This window comes from Gopherus flavomarginatus, chromosome 7 (genome assembly GCF_025201925.1).
Source record: "Gopherus flavomarginatus isolate rGopFla2 chromosome 7, rGopFla2.mat.asm, whole genome shotgun sequence".
Classification (NCBI taxonomy): Eukaryota; Metazoa; Chordata; order Testudines; family Testudinidae; genus Gopherus; species Gopherus flavomarginatus.
This window is the reverse complement of record NC_066623.1, coordinates 18,046,621-18,067,878: the sequence shown is the minus strand read 5'-3', so window position 1 is coordinate 18,067,878 and position 21,258 is coordinate 18,046,621. Positions and strand designations below refer to the sequence as shown.

General features: G+C 44.1%; 1 protein-coding gene across 1 annotated transcript in view; it reads right to left on the bottom strand.

Moving 5' to 3' along the window:
• Nucleotides 1-21,258, bottom strand: part of SH3RF2 (SH3 domain containing ring finger 2) — a 77,046-nt gene that overhangs the window by 8,778 nt on the left and 47,010 nt on the right. The window contains exons 6-7 of the mRNA XM_050962628.1: nucleotides 6,320-6,414; nucleotides 3,760-3,930 (exon numbers count right to left, since the gene is read on the bottom strand). Coding sequence (XP_050818585.1) covers nucleotides 3,760-3,930; nucleotides 6,320-6,414 — 266 coding nt within the window. The remainder of the gene's footprint in view (nucleotides 1-3,759; nucleotides 3,931-6,319; nucleotides 6,415-21,258) is intronic.

The window sequence follows — 21,258 nt, the reverse complement described above, 5'->3', positions numbered from 1 at the left end:
CTTGCACTGAATGAGCTGGGCAAATGAGCCCATTGGCTCGCTGACATCACACCTTGGCTCTTGGTACAGCTCTCACCAGCAAGCACTAAGGGAGTGCAATGATCCTGAAGGAAAAGGCTGTGGCAGCTTTCGCACTCCTGGCCCTTCTGACTCCAGTTGCCTAGCCGCTGTTCGGGCCCCATTGCGAGCAGCCGTCACTTCCCATTATTCCTCTCCTCATCTGTTTTCCTTGGAGAGGGATGTTGGCTTTTTCACCTAAATCCGTTAAATTGCTAAAAAGGCATTCGATCTCCCACATCAGCCTGATGCTTAAATAACCCCTCAAATGCTCCTAATTCAATGGGAGAGTCAGCCAAGGTAAAGGCTGTCTGCTAACTCCTCTGAAAGGGGGAAGATGGCACCTTCTGACTCTTCTCTTTCCCTTCCTGTGGCTTTCTCGGACAGTAGAAGAATGATTTATGGTTTAATAACAGGTGATTCATCAAAATAACTGGTGTGTCAATTTAGTATGATGAACTGTCCAAAGGAGGATACAGAAGAGCAGCTCCAAAATTGGTGCTTCTGGCTGAGGCGACTTTAGGGTAGCTGGGTTTGTGTTGGACTGTTTGTTTGCTCTGTTTAGTGGGAAGGTGGGACCATGGTATTATCAGAGGCTGTATCGCAGAGAAATGAGCCAGAGAGACAAAGAATAATCACTGGCTCCCTTTAAATCAGGGAGGATGTTTGGAGGGCTAATGCTGGGATCAAAGCGGCAGCATCGCCTTCAGTCTGAAGTGAGAATTTAACACAGTGAAATATAAGCAGGAAAAGAAAAAGGAGCTAGAGTCTATCTGTCAATGTCAGAGATAATGTAGGGGGAGTTAGGCCACCATTAGGCTATTTCAGTGGGTCAAAGCCTGAGTTCCTTGATAAGTTTTCACATAGTCCAAACTGAGGCACACTCCCATAGCTGAGCGGCTGCTCGCTCCTTCATCAAAAAGGCAGCACCCCTTTGCACCATCCTCGGGCACTGGCTCAGCAGTGACTCACCGGGTAGGGAGCCACCTGCAAAACCCGCTTCTGACACCGCTCGGGAGTTTGTAATGTGTCTGTGGCTTTCCAGGACTTTGCAGTCTCTGGAGCATGCTAGCTGCACAGGACTTCCTGGCCATAGATTAGCATAGAACTAAGCCTCTGCTGTTGTTTAAAGAATGGGCATCTTGGGCAGGAACCAGAGGAGAAGCTCTTGTTATCAGTGTATCAGAATTCTGGCTTGTCTCTGCTCTGCCACTAGAGGGCAACACACTCCTTGAACTGGTCTGACCTTCCCTCAGTGGTGAAGTACTCTGTGCCCAGGGAGGTTTCTGAGATAGAGCATGCTATCTTTTTGGAACTGGGAAGTCCTGGGCAGTTGGGTGGGTGGCTGCCTAGCTAGGATTAAGTCCCCAGACCTCATTTTCCCTGTCGTGCGTGCAGAGTTTGAACTAGGCATGAAGAGTTTAAGCACCTGGGAAGCAGATGCAGATAGGGCTTGGGAACCTTCCAGGCCTGGCTGCTGCATCTGAAAAATGGGTGCAACAGTGGGGGAAAGTCTAGAAGACAGAGGGTCATTCCCCATTGCTCTGCACCAGATAAGACTGTTTACACCAGTGTGAAATGCTCCTAGATCAGAATGGAGTGTTTTACTTCACTTTGCAGTTTGAAAGTGACTGTGCACCGTGCAGGGCAATGGAGAATCAAGCCCTGTGTTATGCTGCTCATGCTCCAGAAAGGATGAGCTTTATTGTTGGACCCATTTATACAAAATCAAGATGGAGAGAACTTTTGTTTGGAGAGCTACTCTCAGTGCTGGTGTGGGGCACCCCCTCCTGTGACAGTCTCCTTTCTAAGTGCTGACCAACCTCATCTCGAGGTGCTATCTGTTGATATCTATAAATCAGTCAATCAAATTTGTATGGCACCCATCACTGTAGTACCAAGCACCTTGCAATCTTTCATGTATTTATCCTCACAACAGCTCCCTTGAGCAGGGAAGCAGTATTTACCAGCATTTTTATGGCTGCAGTTACATGCTACAGTGCTTTCTCCAGTCCAGTTTTGAATAACCAAAGGGTGGCACTATTCCCTTTAGCAGGCTGTTCTGCAAACCAATAGACTCCCTCCTAGCAATCCCTCCAGTCTCTGACACTCAAGCTTCATTTTCACATGCATTACTTCATTCCTTGGATCAGCCCAAACAATTCATCTCCCACCTTGGCATTCATACCCTTGAGTGACAGGCTGTTGCATCTGCAAAAAGGGCTGTGCTGCTCTGATGTGATCACATTTGAAAGGAAAGTGGGTAGGTTTGGAAATTATCCCCACAAGTCCTTTGCTGTTCATCTCTGCATATCGTGCTCTCTCACTTTTCTCTGATGTCCACCCCTGCCTTGCTTGTATGAGAGAAAAGAAGCTGTAGCAATGAATTTTTCAGCAGTGGAATCTCTGCTTTAAAAAAAGAAAGAAAGAAAAAAGCCTTGATGTTCCTAAAAGATGTTGCCTAGGTACTGACTTGTACCTGTTTAGGGAGCAAATTATCGATTTGTGGAAACAATTTAATCATCTTTCTATTTTGTCCCTTTTGATTGTCTGCTTATCCTGAAGCACCTCAGAGGGACCAAGTGTGCATCCATGCTGCCTCCCCCAGATTGTAAGCTTCCAATTCCTGCTTTACAGGGTTGCTAATGCACATTTATATAGCTAGGTCAACATCTTCCAACGTTTGGAGCAAACAGCTGCTCTGAAGACAGTGCTTTGATTCCAGTAGGGTCTTGAAACAAATATAAAGGGGGTTCTTTACTGAGGCCACTGGGCACAGAGAGACCCTCTCGTTCCTGATGGCTCTTTAGCTCCCAAACTAACTAAGCATGTTGCCTCATGTTACTAAACAGGGTTTCCTTAAATCCTGGAGTGGACTAAGCAATATTGAAAAGGGCTTCTGACTGCATTACACTGTTGAAATTTCAGATTCAAAAGAGACGAATGAAGGATGTCGCCATACTGCTCATCTGTCCATCTTATCTGGACCATATGGTAATTCCTACGAGACCCAATTGGATCCCCAGTGTTATCTTACAGCTGGTGGTGGCCAGTGCCTGATCTTCAGAGGGAGGTGAAAGCACATATAGTGCATATGGCCAATGACATAGTGTGAAATGAGATCCGATTATTCTGGAGGGATGGCAGCAGGACAGCATTCCATATACCCATGGTGTTGACAGCCATGATCAATATTCTGAGAACATCTCACTGCCCTGGAGCCAGGCAGTGGGCTTCTTCAGGGCCGGCGCTATCATTTAGGCAGCCTAGGCAATCGCCTAGGGCTCCAGAATAATTGGTGGGTGCCGTTTTGCCGGAGGGGGCGGCAGGCGGCTCCGGTGGAGCTGCCGCAGTGGTGCCTGCGGCGGGTCCGCTGGTCCGTGGCTCCTGTGGAGCTGCCGCAGTCGTGCCTGCAGACGGTTGGCTGCTCGCGTGGCTCTGGTGGACCGCCTGCAGGCACGACTGCGGCCACTCCACTGGAGCCGCGGAGCACCGGACCCTCCGTAGGCACCGCTGTGGCAGCTCCACCGGAGCCGCGGGACCAGCGTGCGGAGCAGCGAACTTGCCGTGCGCCTAGGGCGCTAAAACCCCTAGCGCCGGTCCTGGGCTTCTTGCATCATTTCCCCCCCTGATGAGCAGATATCAGATTACCCACAGGCCCCTCCCTCTACAAATAAGTTATTTCACATAAGGAAATCAGACCTGAAAAGGGGGACGACATAGTTACTGGGGAAGATCCCAACTCTTCCAGTGACCAATGACATCCCCCTGAGCCAGCCTTCGTGGTACTTCCCGAAAACACGAACACCTTCTCCCTTCTGCAAATCCAGCTCCTCTGGTCCATGAGCAGTGTAGGAGTGTAGAGCGACGCACCTGGTGATATGCAGGAAATTAGAGAAGTGCAGACATGCACTAAGGAAAAGTAACCTCCCCTGTGTGCTGTAAGGGTAGGAGATGACACAACAATCCTGTTTCTAACCTTTCTGGGAGCTGATGCTGTTGGTTCTATGTGAGCAGAGCCTATTGCCTGAAGCATCTTCAGATGGCACTCGCATTATATATCTGCGTGCTGTCATGAATGTGGAAAGGCTTTGTAGGAAGGAAACTGCTTACATCTTAAGGCCAGCGGGGACATGAATAAAAGAGAAGCTGCCAGGAATGAAGAATTAAGCAGTCTTTGTCAACATTTTTTGACCTAGTACTGTCAGTCTCAGCGAAAGGGGCCCAGCAAGTATTGGGGAGGGAGGGGGCTGTTTTTGTTCTCAAACCGTGAATACTCCACTGAAATAACCGATTAGGGACTGAGTTATGCCTCTTCCAAAGCAGAGCAGCACTAGAGCACAGGTGAGGTGCACCACCCAAAAGACTGTGTCAAGGAGGCATTATATCTTTGAAAGGCACAATGGGATCAGTATGTGGTCAGTACCAGAACTTGCTAATCTGGGTCATCCTGCAAGCATCTGTTGGTTATAATCTCACCCAGACACATCCAAAGGGATTGTGAGCTCCATAGAAAGCATTAGCCAGATTACGCCCCCCCCCCCATCTACTTTGCTTTCCTCAGCATGTACTGCCAAGTTATGGCTGTCTCCTGTACACATGTTTGGGGGCTCCCTGCACCCTGTCTCTCCTGCTTAGCAAACCTGGTCAGAGAGCTGTGTTTAAAAAACAAAACAAAACAAAAAACCCCACTGATTCCAATTGTGTAATGAGTTTGCTTGTTCTCAGTAGCGGGGCCTCATGAGACAGAATGGCAAAAAATAAGGAAAACAAAAAAATCTCATTCACCCTGTTTTTCAATTTTACCCCTTTCCCAGGGCCCTGTAGCTTGCTTTTTTTTTTTTTTTTTTTTAAAGAACTTCTATTTGTCTCCAGGGAGACACATTTTATCTAATTGCATTGCTTTTTTTTTTTTCCCAAGTGGGATGTCCGTTCTCAAATATTAATCTGAGTAGCAGATGCTACAGCAACGATCATCCCCTCAAAACCAAGTGTTATTAACAAAAGGAGACTGTCAAGGACTTTTTGCTAGTTCTTAAAAGCGATTGTTCTCTCTCTGTTGGTCATAACAACCATTTGGAAGTTTGAAATTGAAATGTCTTTCCTTTATAAGAGGACTTTTCCTTCTATTAATTGTGCAGACCTGCTCTCACTCCCCAGTGGTTTATTTTTTTTTTTAATTGAAGTACCACTCTTAGGCGGTAGCTTGCACTCATGCTAGTTTGTTCCTGTAGGTTCTGAGCAATGAACTGTCCAAATTAGGGACCCAATCCTACTAACATTTCAGTATGGCCCTAATTCTGCAAATTCTTCCACATGTGCTTAATTGCAACCCCTTGTATACTCCCATTTCAGGTCATTAGGATTACTCATGGATCTAAAGTAAGCTATGTGTGTAAATCTTTGAAGGATCAGGGCCTGTGTATGTATGTTTATGGGTGAGAATAACTCAAGTTATACACCTTACTAATATGTATTTATCTTTGCAGGATCAGGGTTTAGATTTTCATTATAGAAGTGCTCATGAGAAGTAGACTGAATTCATGCTGGTTTGTTCTTGCAGGGTTGCTTATCATGAGAGCCAAGCTGCTGATTCTTGTCCAGGAGACAAACAAAACATTGCAATATATTTATTTGCAAATTTAACTCTACATGTATTTTTGTTTGAATTTATTTGTTTTAAAAATCAATTAACTTTTAAATAATTTCTTCATTCAAATAATTAGTTAAATTTAAAGAGCATTTCAATTTACGTTTTAAAGAATTTGGTTTGAAAATGTAGAAACACATCTGTAATTCAATGGGCATTGGAAAGAGATAAGCAATCAGAAAGGTAGAAAAAACCACAGTGTTAGGATTGTAGTAACTGAAACATGATGATCATACTAATTTAATGTGAGCCAGAGCACTCAGAATCTATGAAAAGCCCTTGTGTGCTGCCAATATTCTATCTCTGTTTTCTACTGCTCCATGTCCTTTCACTTCCCTCAGACTGTGAGTTCAAGAATTTTACTAGGGCTCTGGTGGCTAGAATGCATAAGAAAGAACTATGAGTCCAAAGAATTGCATCTTCTAATCGGGTTTTTGCTCCTCATCGGTGTGTGACTTCAGGAAAACACTTAGTGTCCATTCTGCCTTGGCTGGGGAACCCCCAGAAGCCCCACTGAAAATGAGACGCCATATATCAAGATGGGATTTCACGGGTCAAGCTCCCCGCCACCCTCTGAAACAAAAGCAACAAAGTTTCAATACTCGTACTTACATATTAGCTGATATGTGTTGCTGAAGATGGGGAAGGGTGACGATGGCAGTTGAGTGCCCCAGGGATCCTGGTGCAGTATAATAAGAAGCGCTGACCTACAACGAAAAATGGAAACAAAGTAAGTAGAATAAAATGACCTTGAGTTTAGGCTCCTTCAGCCATCGGAACCCCACTGTGAAGAGTGTGAAATGACCCCACAATCATTTGCCACCAAAACAAGGAAACGTGCAATGTTCCACAAAAGTGTTCTGCTGCTTTATTACCCCAATGGCCTTGAATATCACAGAACGGTTTGTGTAGGGGCAGGGACAGATTGAATTCCAGACCAGTTCAGTAGTGATTGCTGCCATCTTTTCAGTGGACTGTTGTCTCAATTAATTTCCCAGTGGACAGGTTATCTACATTCCAAACCTCTTCTCTACACCATAGTAGATGCCCACTGGCAACCTTGCTGCCAGTCACAGAAGAGATGTCCAGAGGCTGCATGGGTCATGGAAACTTAAGCTACTATCCATTCATCTCTCAAGGTGGGCCTTTCTACATCAACGCTGATGAACCTAGGTGCATCAGTGAGGAGGAAGCTTGCACTGTCACTGCCCAGGCTGTACCATTCTGTGAGTAAAGAGTGGTGTCTAATTTTGAGAGTTGTCAGCCCGGCACCTTTCATTAGCGCCTATTGGACTTGCACTCACACATAGGGCTTGATTTTCCCCTGACTTAGACTGGTTTTACAGCTGTGTTACTCCACTGACTTCAGGGGAGCTATTCCTCATTTATACTGGTCTAAGTAAGAAGATAATGAGCCTCACACATTTTTAAATGGAGGCTTAGTAGGGTTTTGCCTAGTTTTGGAATTCAATATATCATAATTTTTGATTCAGTTCTCCAGCTTATGCTACTGCTGCATGGCACAGAAAAATGGCTAGGTAGATACTTTCCCATTGCTGGCAAGGTGCCAAGCTACAGGTTTATTAGGAGGGCTAATCTTGTGTTTGTGGAGATTTTCAGCACACTGATTAAACAGGATAAACGTCATCTAACTGCCATGACTTTCAAATGTTATGTCTGAGCCCCAAATCCCCTAAATCTGTAATCATGGCTGATCATATAAATATGAGATCTGCTTGAGGAAAGTGGAGTTCATTCCTCTTTTTGTTTTTTTTTTTCCCCTCTTTCCTTTTTGATTAGTCCGACAGCAGGGTGAGTCCTTGATTCATTTGTTGGGACTGATATGCACTCCAGGCATGAAACCTAGAAGGGAAAAGGAGCTGGCAGGGGTTGACAAAATGTTATTTAAAATCATAAGTGTGATAACCAGGGGGAAGAATGTCACCTCAGTCAGATGAGTGGGACTGTATAATTATAATTTCATTTACTAAACTCCAACCACGTGTTTGGCTCTGTATGACACGCAGATAAGATAGTCCTTGTGTCAGGGAGCTTGCAGCAATAACAGTATTTATTATTAATTATTATTAATTATTATCTGGTATTTATAGGGTGCATATCATCCTAAGAGATCAAAAAGCATTTCATGAATATACAAAGCTCCAATGACTTGCAGCCACTTCTGGGGTGGCAGGTGATAACTATGTGGCACACAGCAAGCTGCAGAATAGTTTGGGAAGTGGGGTCTTTTAGAGGTCATAATTCCACAAATGATGTGACTATTGTTGAAGGAACACCTCCTTCCTGCCACGTTCCCAATGTACCAGTCATCCTAACACCCAGTTTGCACTTTTCTCGTGTGATTCTCATGTTGGGGTGAGGGGCCTGACTCTGTGACTGTTGTCAAAGCAGTTGTTGGTGGTCATATTTAATACAAGTCCCTGCCAGAGCTGCTGTTGAGGCAAAAATTCCTGCCTGAAGATTTACAAACACTGCTGCTGCTTTCACCACTGATGTCGGGCTGCCTGTTTCATCTCCCATAAGACTAGAATTCCTGGAGGGTGTACTGCCAGCATGACTGCTAGGAGATGGGCCGCTGTTCACAATGTAAGTGAAAAGAAGAAAACTTTATAAATCCCAACTTTCACCAGTTATCTATCAATCATACTGATCTAGCCCCATTACTGTAGGATCTGAGTGCCTCTCAGTCTTTTATGTATTTATACTTACAACTTCCCGGTGATATTAGGGCTATACTGTTATCCTCTCCTGAGGAATTGAAGCCCCGAGAAACTAACAGTACCTCTGCACTGCAGTCAGAGGTGTGATTGCAGTATGTATAGACATAATGAAGCTAGCTTTAATTTAACTAGCTCGTACAGCAATAGCAGTAAAGCCATAGCAGCACAGGCTAGCTGTCTGAGTACATACCCAGGTGTGCTTGTATAGCCCATGCTGCTGCCTCCTCACTGCTATTAGTACCTGACCTAGCTACATTAAAACTAGCACAGGTATGTCTACAGGGGCTGCAATTACATCCCCAATTGCAGGGCTGACATACCCCTTAGTGACGTGCCTGTGGACATTCAGGAAGCTTTTATCAATAAATGGGTCACTGTCTCTTCCCTGCAATGCCCCTTGAAGAAAAAAGTCATGAGTTAAAGGGATACAAGCCCGTTAGCTAGAAAAATTATCTTATAAAGTAACTTATGATCTGTTTTCCTTTTTTCTCAGCTTCTCTGACTTGCCTCTTTGGTGAGTAAAGCTGTATCTTTCTTAGCACCAGTCCTGAACAGTGTTAGGCTAACTCCTAATATTTATGGCATTGAAAAGTATCTCTGGTTCTTCCCTGTTTCCATGCCCCTATGCTGCCAATGTGAGAAATCCCGAGATTGTCATACGCTAAGGAGTGCAGTGGGATTCACCAAGCGCAGTACAGGTTAGGTCCTTAAACTATCACAGTATTTAGCAGCCCACATTTTCTCTTGATGCGAAGCATTTTGTATTCAATATGAGTTAAGGCAGGCATATTCCCACACATCCATTATCTGTAATTCTTGAACTTCCCACCCTCACACCACCGCCACACAGCAGCTACAGAAATGACACATTCTTCCCAGCCATGAATCCCTCAATATCCTGCCTTTAAAGATGATTCAGTAAAAACAGATTTCAGAGGAGTAGCTGTGTTAGTCTATATCAGCAAAAAGAATGAGGAGTACTTGTGGCATTTATGCCCAAATAAATTTGTTAGTCTCTAAGGTGTCACAAGTACTCCTGTTCTTTTTAGTTAAAAACAGAGTAATCTTGTCGTGTCATCTGTTGCATGGGAGGGTTTTGGATGATGTAGAAAGATATTGGCTCCTCTTGAGAAGAATGTCAAGATTTATTGACTGAAGAGTTAAAATAGAGCTGAGTTTGCTCAAGAGACAATACATTTTGCTGGTCTTCAGATGTTTTGTTCCAGATGTTCTGAATATTTTCACCAGAGAGCTCTGGAAATCTCTCCTATTATGGTGATATATTTCTTAAAGTGTAAACATTTTTTGTTTTTTTTCTTTGAGGTGACTTGCTAAGAGAGGATGAAATTACAGGGCCAGGAAAAAACCCAACACTACTGTTGGCTTCTGATAAGCCAGTCAGGAACAGTGTCAGCCTGCAGCATATCCAGCCTCCTAGCAACCCAAAGGAGAGCTGCTGGCCCTGATGGAAGCTGTCTGATGCACTATGCTACCTGATTGGCTGCTGACTCCTGCAACCTGATATTTAAACTCCTGCGGTAGCAACAGCAGTCTATGGTGTCCTCTTCGGATTCCCTTTGTTTGACCCTGTGACCCTCACACCTGCCTGTTACATTTTTGGTTGTCCCCCATAATTATCTGAGTTCCTGGACCTTGTGGATCCTCCCCTAAGGCTGGCGGAGGGTCCTTTAGCAATGGGCGGTTTCTGAAACCCAATACGAGCAACAGCAGTTCAGTGGCTTCTCAATACACTCCTAGCCAGCAGCTTCACTTGGTCCACTGCCTCTAGGCTTGCTCCTGCTTCTGCTCCAGCCTGCACCTGCTCCAGCCTCCAGCAACTTCCTGACTTCTGATACCCAGCCAAGGCCCTCGGCTTCATTTTCTGACTGCGACTCTGGTTAACCCTTTGGCTTAGGCTTTAGTCTCTGACTCCCAGCTATGACCCTTGGCTTCGCTCCTGGATCTGCCACATCTGGTTTCAGCAATAAATGGCAGACTGGACTCTTGCTTCAACTGCTAGGCCAGATCGCCCATGACTTGGTTGCTGACAGTCTGAGAAGCTCAAAAGATTGAACAAGGGGGGTAAGTGGCTGGACTTCCCTTCAGATGGATTCTAAAGAGGCAACTGTGCTCCTGCCAAACATTGTGGGAATCCTGCAGACCCTACAGGCCCACGTTATGGCCTTGCAGCTCTATGGGCTCAAGCCATCCTGCCAGTAGCTGCTATCCTGGCTTCTAGGGAGTCAGAGATTCCAACCCTGGATAAGTTTGCTGGGTACCATAACAAGTTCTGTGGAATGCTGGCTCCTGTTCATGTTTTGAGCCAAGTTGTTCTCCAGTGACCAGACCTAATTCCACCCATGCAGCCACCCAACATAGAACGGGCTATGCAAACTATGGCCCATTTAAGATCCTAGAACAAATTAACCCTATAGCATTTAGGCTCCAATTGCCAGAATCCTTGAAGGTACACCCAGTTTTCCATGTGTCCCTTTTGAAACCTTATGTAGAAAATCCCTTTCCTGGCTGTTCTGCTCCACCAGCACCTGGCATAGATGTCCAGGGCCAAAAGGGGTACAAGGGCTGGTAAATTCTAGCGAGTTTGAGACCAACTCCATTATTTGGTGGCCTGGGAGGGCTATGGGCTGGAAGGGGAGTCATAGGAGCTGTAGAAAAAGTCCATGCTCCAGAACTCTTATGTGCCTTTCATCAGAAATACCCCTGAAACCAGGTCCTATGGTCCTTAGGAGACACCCTTGAAGTTGGGGAGGGTATTTCAGGGGCCAGCCTGCAGCAGAGCTAGTCTCCTGGGAACCCAGTGAGCACAGCTGGTCCTGATAGAAACTGTCTGACTGCACCATCTGATTTGCTGCAGATACCTGTAGCATGATACTAAGCCTCCCTAGCAGCAGCAGCAGTCCAGTGGCTGCTCAATGCTTTCCTAGCCTGCAGCTATACTTAGTTCTGCCCCTGCTTCCACTGTCTCTAGTCCTGCTCCAGCTCCTTTCTGACCTCTGACACCCGCTTCAGACCCTTGGGTCCGCCTTCTGACTGTGATTCCAGCTAACCCTGCAGCTAAGACTTTGGTTTCTGACTCCTAGCTATGACCCTTGGCTTTGTCAATGGAGCTACTCCATCTAGATTCAGCTCTAACTGGTAGGCTAGACTCTTGCTCCAACCATTAGACAAGACCACCCGTGACTTGATAGCTGGCAAGTAAGATATTTGCATATGTTAGAGTACCTTAATAGTTCTCATTGTCCTAAGCCACAGTTAGTCAAGATGCGATCTGACTAATAGTATGCCCAATCTCAGAACTGTTTACCTTTGAGGTAGTAATAAAAACTTACTGATTCACCATCGGGCTATTTTTCAGCATCCATAAGCCAAACTTCTTTCTTGTATGTAGCAATTTTTATTTCCTTCTTCCCTATTTGCATATCTCCACCTTTTCCAAGTACTGTATGAGTTTTGTATTTAATTTTTAGCTCTGCCTCACTTAAATGGTACCGGTGTGAACAAAACTTCCTTTCTCACATAGAGGTAAGAGGCAAACACTTACCTGTGTGAGGGAAAGGGTTTTTGGGGAAAATTCCATTTTCCATTATACACCATTGGCTTAAGAAGTGCCAGTACACTCTGGCGTTGCCTGCCTGTAGTTGAGAGCAGAATTTTGCCTGCTGTTTGTAACAACCTGGGGCTTAAACATATTAACCCTTCATGAGCATTGTGCTTAACAGGAGGAAGCAGGAAATGATGTTGAAATAGTGGAATCTGGAGAAAGCAGGTAGTTACTGCCCTGTTCACCTTCAAACTTGGGTTCTGCCTGAACCCCAAGGTATTTCGACCTGGTTACCTTGTGCTTGCATGAGCTGCAGGAATATGCTAGCATGTTATTGGCAGGTAACTCATATATCCAGCTGTTTGTTAGTGTGCCTGTGTAGGGATATCCTCCATGGGCTTTGTCACATGCTGCTTGATAAACAGGTCTGAGGAGACAAAACTTTAGAATGGAGCCGATTAATTCTAATTTGGGAAGGGATAGGCTATGGAGGGGGTCATCAACCCAAGAAGCTATGTCACTAATTTTTCTTATCAGTATTTGTCTCAGAGCCAGTGCAGTCTGCTAAACCAGCCTGTACTTTATTACCTACAAGCAGATAACTGATGTCACTTGGCTGCCTTCAGAGAAAAATTTTCACTGAGCAACACAGCTGTTTTATCTGAACTAGTGAAGGGGGATGGGAGTAGTCAGGTTAGGGTCTCTTTCAAATATACCTTTTATAAATATACTTCTTACAGGAAGTGAAATAAGGAAGATGGGTTGTACAGATCTCTCAAGGATACTTCCACTATTGCCCATAACAAATACTTAAAGGATTCTATGATTATTCAGCTAATTAACTGCAGCCATTTCTTTCGTAAGTTTATGCTTAGGCAAATAGGATCGGCTCTACCAATCAAATAAAACCTACACCTACAAACTCAAGCCTGTTGCACCTGTATACTGAAGGATAGGGCGAGGACTCAGGATACAGCTAATGCAATCAGAGGCTTTTACCTCTAGGTAGTTTGATGTCAGTTAAGGTTGACAGTGATTTAAAGGGCCATCTAATAGCTGTTTTGATTAAATGAGTTGGTGGTGTTAGTCCATCCCTTAGTGGAATTGACATCAGAGCTGGCACTAGAGCTGTTTGGAAATTTTTTTCTCCCTGAGGAAATTTTTGACTTTTTGGCAAAAAATAAAAAACCAAAATAATTCAATTTAGAAATGTTGCCACAATGTCTCATGGGAATTTGTAGTTCAGATGCCTCATGCTCCCATTTTCCTCTATAGAGTGGACTCTTTTGCCAAACAGCATCACTCACCATACACCATAGTCTCCTTTCTTGGTGAGGGTTGCTGATGGATCATGGGAGTCCCTGGGTATGGTGCATCATGGGAGATGTAATATGGCTATGGATCCCAGCCCACAGGGGAGAATGGAGACATAAGGCAACCAAACTACAGCTCTTCTTAGTGGCATGTCTTAACTGAAATATTTTGTTTTCTTTGCACAAATGGAAAACTGTAGATTTTGGGGCATTTGATTGTTTTGATGGAAAAAAATCAAAATTTTCCTCAGAAAGCAGACACTTCTTGTGAAACATTCTGTTTAGTTGAAAATCCAATTTTTGGGGAGGAGAAAAACTGTTTCAGCAGAATTTTTTTGACTGTCTGCAATTGCTAGGCTTGTTTGCAGCTTCAGCAGAGAGACAAAGGATTAAATAAGACAAGGAGAATGAAATCTCTCTCCTTCAAAGATGGTCCCTTTGCACCTCTCTAACACCTTGCTGTGGAGGCTCTCCAAGTGCTTTATAGACACAATGAGATTAATGAAGTCTCACATCACCCTGAGAGGCAGGGGGATTTTGTTATCTGTCTTGTACAGATGGGGAGGCTGAGGTCCATTGCATAGAGTGGTGGGGGAGAAGCAAGCATTACTGCACCTAGCTTTGTACCTGCTCTATGCATTGAGGGGCTGCAGTCTTCTGGGCTCTCAATCCACTCACTGTCTTTCACAGGGACAAAAATTCACTTCAGAAAGAATAACAAACAGGTTGTGCTGTGGAGCCTTGGTGCATGAAGGTCTCACTTATTTAAGACACTTATCTGTGCATCTTGGGATTCTTATAAGGTGGCACCCAGGCAGTTTTTTGTGATCCAGTCCTTGTGTGTGTAACAGCAGTACAGCAAGGTGATTTCATGTCCTTTTCCACCTTCCTAATTTCTACTTATGAAGTTCAAGTTTGTTTTTCCTCTTGCCCTCTATATTTGAAACACAACATGCCTCAGAGACAGAGCTCTTATGATCAAGCTGGCATAGGACAGGCAGTGTTCTGGCACTTTCTTCAAAGTCAGGACACAAGCACTTGAGGGAGGTGATAGGTAACCTTCATTAAAGAGTTTTAATTATAGCCTCCTTTTGCAGCTTTATAACTTGATCATAAACATTTGCTCTGGGATGAAACTAATACAAGAATCAGTTGCAAGCTGAAATACAGAAGCCATATTGCACCATTCACGTGGCATAGCTTTCCTCAGGAAGAGGAGTGAAGAATAGCTTCTGCAATTCTGCTAACATGGGGAAGTTTAGGTCAGCAGAAAGCATTTACGCTGGAATTTGCCGGGCCACCTGGACTCATCCTTCTACTCTGGAGAAAAGGGCCACAGGATCTTTAATGATGAAAATGGTCAGAGCTTTTATTTCCTATTCCATCTTAAAACTAACAATTCCAGTAGTAGTGCTCCCCCTTCCCCCCACACTTAGTACCATGCCCGGGGCTATTGTTGGCTTAAAAGAAAACACTGCTTATTGAGTTACCAACTCCAATCCCTGTAACATTTTAGTCCTGATTTTCAGTTCCTCTGTTCTGAGCTTTGGGCATGAGTGGGGGTGAGGGGAGGTGGGAAGGAAACAGCTAGCTTTAAGCAATCTTTTCTCTCCCTAGCCTTGGGGAAACTGCCCAGCCTCTGGTATAAGTGTCCAGCCATCTCTAATGACAATTCTGTTTTGTGACAATTTTTGAGGTTTGGAAATTTGTTTTAGTTCCACGCTGGAATGAAAGGAAAGTTGTGTCAAAACATCCATGTTTGGACTGAAAAGGTTAGATTTTTTGATCTCTCTCTCTCTCTCTCTCTCTCTCTCTCTCTCTCTCTCTCTCTCTCTCAAGTCCATCCTGGACCTGAGAAACTGTCCCAAAGAAATCTCTATCTAAATAAAATATAGTTTCACAAAGTATTTCTGTTTTGACAAAACAGAATCTTTGATTAAACAAAAAGTGTAATAAAAATGTTTCCAACCAGCTGTAGGTAGAGAGCAACCTCAGGGCTGTTCTAATCATTTGTGCTCTGCTACCCATGGATCCCCCTTTGTGCACCCTCGGAAGCAGCTGTCCTAAAATGAGTGCAGGAAACATGCTTTTCTGCTATAAGGGAGGAAGGATGGGTTTATTTACACGGAGCAAAAATTCATCACAGAATGAAAGACAATGAGTGAAAGCATTAAGATTGCCAGGCACACTGGCAAATAGGCGGAGTCGGCTGCATGGGAGATATGCATCATGACAGATGTACTCCCTTGCTGGGAGCGAGGGAAAGTCTACACTCAGGTATCTGAGGCGTCCATTTGAAATACAAGGAGATTGGGAGCACTCAGGGCCATGGGGCACCACGCCTCAAAACGGGAAGCTTCTCTCCCTTCAGTGAAAGAAACTCCCCAGTCAGCATCCCTAAGCCCTGTTGCTCACAGTTCTTCTCTGTCTGGGCAGCTGCTCAATTCTAGGCTGGAATAAATTGTCCTGAGTATGATCTCTGGTAAATTTTGGCCTTTGAGGCAATACACTGTCTCAGGCAGGAGTCCAAGTAGTGGGTTTGTGAGACTCAAACAAAAAGACTAGATTGTGGGCAGGCTCACAGGCATTGGGGTTAGCAGAAATTGGGATCACAGAGGGAAAGGTCTCAATTTCTATAGCAATTTTGGAGTAGGGCAAAGTAGAGGTGAAAAGGAGAATCAGTTATTAGATACTGAAAAAACAAAGCCCTATTATATCTTTTTTTCTCCCTCAAGGACACCATCCCCTAAAATAAATGTTAAGATTATACTTTGAACTGGTCCTAAAATAGGAAAATTGTTCATGAAAAACTTCACAAAACATTTGTTGCCTTTTTCCCCCCCCATCAAATTTGGGGATCCTCCCACTTTTTTTTTTTTTTGGCCAACTGTCATGATGCTACATTTGGCCTCAGTCAAAAGGCCACTGGATTTATTACTAGTGCCTCCTCACGGGCCAGTTAGAACTTCAGTATGGTCCTGAAGGAAGCTGTCAGCAATCTCATCCATGAAAAGACACCTCTTCCCTCCCCATCTTGATAAACATATGGATTATGGAGGTGAAAGGGAACTCCAGTTCAAAATAAAGGCATGAGAGGAAAACCCTCTAGCATCCAGTCTGTCTCCATTATGGCCTCAGTGCCTCCAAGGGAGCTGATGATGCTGGAAGTGTGGGAAGAGGATCAATCCCTAATCCCAATCACTGTTAAGTAAATATGTGCATCTTTAAAGCAGAGGCAGGGTCTGGTGGAGGTGGAAAGGGTGGCACAACACAGCACATACCAGCAAAATAACTCATGTTAGAAAATCCTCACTGGATATCTCTAGTGTCTCCCAAAATCTGCTCTACCTTTACTGTGGAGGATCATGTCACACTCATTTCAGTCCATAAGAGGAAATGAACTGGGAAAGACTTCTCTTATCAGCTCTCCTCCCTTTGCCCGTAATTGCTGGCACACTGCAATGCTCTCTCTTCCTTTTACTCTTGCCAAGCCACTCACCCTGTAGGAGCCAAAGCCAGTTCTAAAAGACTCTGGCCCACTTTGCCCGGGCATGCAGTGAGCAGCACTGCATGTTGTGAAATCGCCCAAACTGGAAAAAAAGCCATTGTTCAGTCACTGATCTCAGTCCTTCCCGTCCAAATCCTCAAGAAGGTAAAAGAAGCTACTGGGATCTCTTGTTAAACTACTACACTCATTTCCAGATCCAAACCAAGCCCATCCTAGCAAGTTGGGTGGTAGCAAGGTCAGGGAGCACTTAGTTAGAGGCCACTGCCACTCTTCACCACTAGTCAAGTGGGTCAATGAAAGCGGAGGCGCTCAAGAAACGTGATGGCTAGCATCACATTTTATATCAGACATTATACAAAACATGTAGGACTTGGGTTTCAGTTACATTAAGGCCACTTTACACTGTAAATTGGCAGAAATGGCCCTCTGCAAGTATCCCCTTACTAAGGCAGCTTCCTGGGCCAATGTGGAGCTGGTGTAAGGACTCTACATCAGCACCCAGAGTAGACAGCATATTGCAGATAGATGGCAGGAGTTGAAGAGAGAGGGTGGGCCAAAATGAAAAACGGAAAACATGATGTTTGGAGGACCAGCATTTGGGAAGAAGGAAATGACATTTTGAAATGAAACAGTGTTTCTAAACGAAATATTGACACAGCGGTTTAGAAAATGTCAAAATGAACCTTTTTGACTTTTTTGAAATGGCTTCCCTCATATTTTATTCAGCCTCAATGATTCGCCTAATTTGAACAGATTTGTGAATGGTTTTAGTCACCCCCAAACTGCATTTTGGAGCAAATTTACTATTTGCCCCCAAAATTTCATCTGTAATATTGGCCTCCTTGAGGCACTTGGCAATTAGCAATGTGTAACTTGGTCTCCCTTTTACAGTCAGTGATCCCAGTCCAGAGGTGATGAGAAAGGAAGTATAATTTGCAACCTTGGGGGAAGGAGGGTGCTGCAGAGAGGTGTAGGTTTGGTCAGCTTAAAGTCACCTTTGACTTTGGCTCTTAGACTGAAAGAAAGCTTGTTATAATTCCGAGTGAGTTCACCTCCCCACCCACCACACGCTGACTGGATTTCTAAAGCACCTTTCTTCTAAAGGACCTCAAAGTGCCTTACAAACCTGAACCAACCCTCAAAGCACCCGTGCAAGCCAAGGCGACATTATTATCCTCATTTTACAGGTGAGGAAAGCCAGGCACCTGGCAGGGTGTGGTGTGGGAGAAGCTTACACTGCCATAGCCAGTGTTGGACCTGCTCTGTGCATTTGAGAAGCCTTTCACTTGAGCCAGCACAGGGAAAAAATTCACATCAGCAGTATAGTAATAAAAGAAAATTGGTGCTGCTGCCCCATCTCCTTCCTGGTGATAGTGGGAAATATTGATCATTATGAGGCAGTCTCAGCTCCATCGCACCTAACCCAACACACTTCTAACAAAACTGAGTCATGTTTTTTTTTTTGAAATATCGGAGTATTTTTCACACATGATGCGTACAATAATTACATGGTTCCCCTAATATTTTCTCATCTATTTTATATAGCATATACAATAAGACCATGGCCCCAACAATCCTTTTGTTCCAAACAAAGCAAAACTAGCTTTATTTTTTTTTCAGTGAAATAGCTGTCTCAAGTTACCTATCTTGATGTAAAAACAGACCTATTTTTGCATTGGAGATAAAGCTTCAGTGTAGATTTGTATAAAAGAAAGAGTAGGTGAAAGGGAAAACTAACCTGATTGCAAAGAAACATTCTGAAGCTGCAAATGAAAGTCTTGACAGTAGATCCCAGGCTTGCAGTCAAGCAGAACAAGCCAATGTAACCCTCCAGTTTCCTGCAGGCAACCATCCAAGGCAGAAGTATCACCAGTCTCTAAGAATGCATTGGGGAAACTGACAGACTCCCTACTGAGTTAGGAAAGCAAGTAAAACCCACACCTAAGCCCAGGAATGCGTCAAGCCCAGGAATGCATCAAGAAATGCACCTCCTTAATGCTTCCATTTCAGAGAGTGATCCAAGCTTCCCTAAAGTTTTAGCGGAGGAAGGGGATTCTGAACAAAAGATTGGGCCCATCTGTAGTGAATACATTTCAGGGCTCACCTGTCAGTTACAACATAAAGATAGATCTGAACAGCCTCAAATTTGTGCAAAGTTTTGCATCCAGTCTCAGATTTTGACTTTGGTGTTGGGGCCTATTTTGTATCATGTCTCAGCATGTGGAAATTTCAGCTGGTTCTAATTGGCCAAGTAGGCAATAGAACAAAGCAAAGTCTCCTGGGCCACCAGGGCCTGGGGCTGCTAATAGAGAACAGGTGAAGGATTCTAAAGAAATCTACTGGAATTTCCAGTAGGGTACAACAAAGGAGCATTGCAAGGAGGTGGGACCAGTTTTAATTTAGATGGACTTACCCTTAGGGGAAGTACTTAGGCTCCTTGCACTGCTGGAGCCTAGCACTTATCTTAGTTCCCGGGCTGGCGTATAGTGTGTGTGCATTTGCTTGAGGTACTCATGGTTTAATTTCACAGCAACATGCACAGAGATGACATTGCAACATACAAACTATTGTTGGTATTTTTTTGTTTTAATACTGTCAGAATGCAGCCAATTATACTTAAAGTGGATCACACAGTTGGGTAAAATGCCAGATCTAATTGTAGTAAACCTGTGCCTCTTGTTACAGAGGCAGGTGGTCGTCATCATACTTGTCACTCCAAAGTGGCAGCCAAGACATAATTATGTCACTTATCTCAAATTGTGCCCTGGGAATACAGGGTATTGACTGGGACCATTGTATCAGGCAGTGTTCAAGTGCTTGCCTACGCTCTCCACATTCACATTTGGGGTTGTTGCTTAGATTCCACTTGGTAGTATTGTCACCAGTCTTTGCTACTCCAGCTCGAGTTTGATTCAGAGTACCTAATATTATCTTTTGAGGTCACTGCCTAGCGGAAGTTGTTCTATAGGAATCGGTTGTCCAGGATCACTGGCATTTCTAGCCATTTGGTTACTCTGTAGCCTTCCGTAGTGATATTTTTGGGGTAAGGGATTTTCAGAGGCAAAGCTCCTTCTGGACTTCAGCCTCTTGGTTCAATGTTGAATACTTGGTTCAAAGTATAGAGGAAAGTTTAAAGTACCATTCTGCTCTGAATAGTGATGACATAAACACTGGCTCCTTCTAAATCAACCAGTTTGCTCCCTCTGCGTACTCAGAGCATTATCTGCTGACGTTAGTGATACAACTATGCTTTTATGCTTTTTAGGCCTGCAGGCCCAACACACCCAGGAGGGACTGAACTGTGGGTTTGGGTTTTTTTGGTGCATCATCAGCAGAATGGCTTATTGAGTCCCAGTCAATTCCATCTCTGCAAACCTATTGCAGGCCACAGAGTTACATAAATTAATTGGTTTGCAGAACTTTTATTACCGATGATGATGTGCAAGAAGGAAAGAACCTTGCATGACTCTCAGATCCCAGGTTGAGTTTGCAGAAGAACCTCCCACCTTCATATGCCTTTACTTGCAAACAGAGCACGTTTGATCTGGAGTAATTAAATCTGAACACAGAACACCGTCTCTCCACCACACAATGCCATTTGTATACAGACAATTGTTAGGATACAATCACACTTTAGGGGATGCACTGATGACCAGATTTTCAAAAGTTCTCAGCACCTAAGTCAAGGCCAGATTTTCAAAAGAGTTTACCCAACATGATGACCTAACATCAAATTTTATCTACAACTTTGCCTCTTATCATTCATGACCTTGGCACAAAAAGTGAGAATATGCTAATAAAATTTGCAGATGACACAAAGTTGGGAGGTATTGCCAATATGGAGGACTGGACTATCATACAAGAAGATCTGGAGGACCTTGAAAACGGGAGTAATAGAAAAGGGATGAAATTTAATAGTGCAAAGTGCAAGTCATGCACTTTGGGACTAACAAATATCCAAAAAACAGTTGTTATCTCAAACTGAGATGAGGCAGAACCAGAAGAGAAAGTAAGTTTCACTGAAGCATCTGCTGCTGCTCACTTTGCATTGTCACTTTAAAGTGTGGTTTCTAATATTGCTAACAATAACACATGGGACATGGGGAGCCAACAATATTTGGGACTAACAACAAGAATTTTTGTTATAAGCTAGGAACATATATCAGTTGGAAACAGAAGAGGAGAAGAAAGACCTGGGTGTATTGGTGGATCACGGGCTGACTATGAACTGTCAATGTGATGCAGCAGTGAAAAAAGCTAATGGAATCCTAGGATGCATTAGGCAAGTTATTTCCAGTAGAGATAGGGAAATGTTATTGCCGTTATACAAGGCACTGGTGAGACCTCATCTGGAATACTGTGTGCAGTTCTGGTCTCCTGTGTTTTAAGAAAGATGAATTCAAACTGGAACAGGTGCAAAGAAGGAT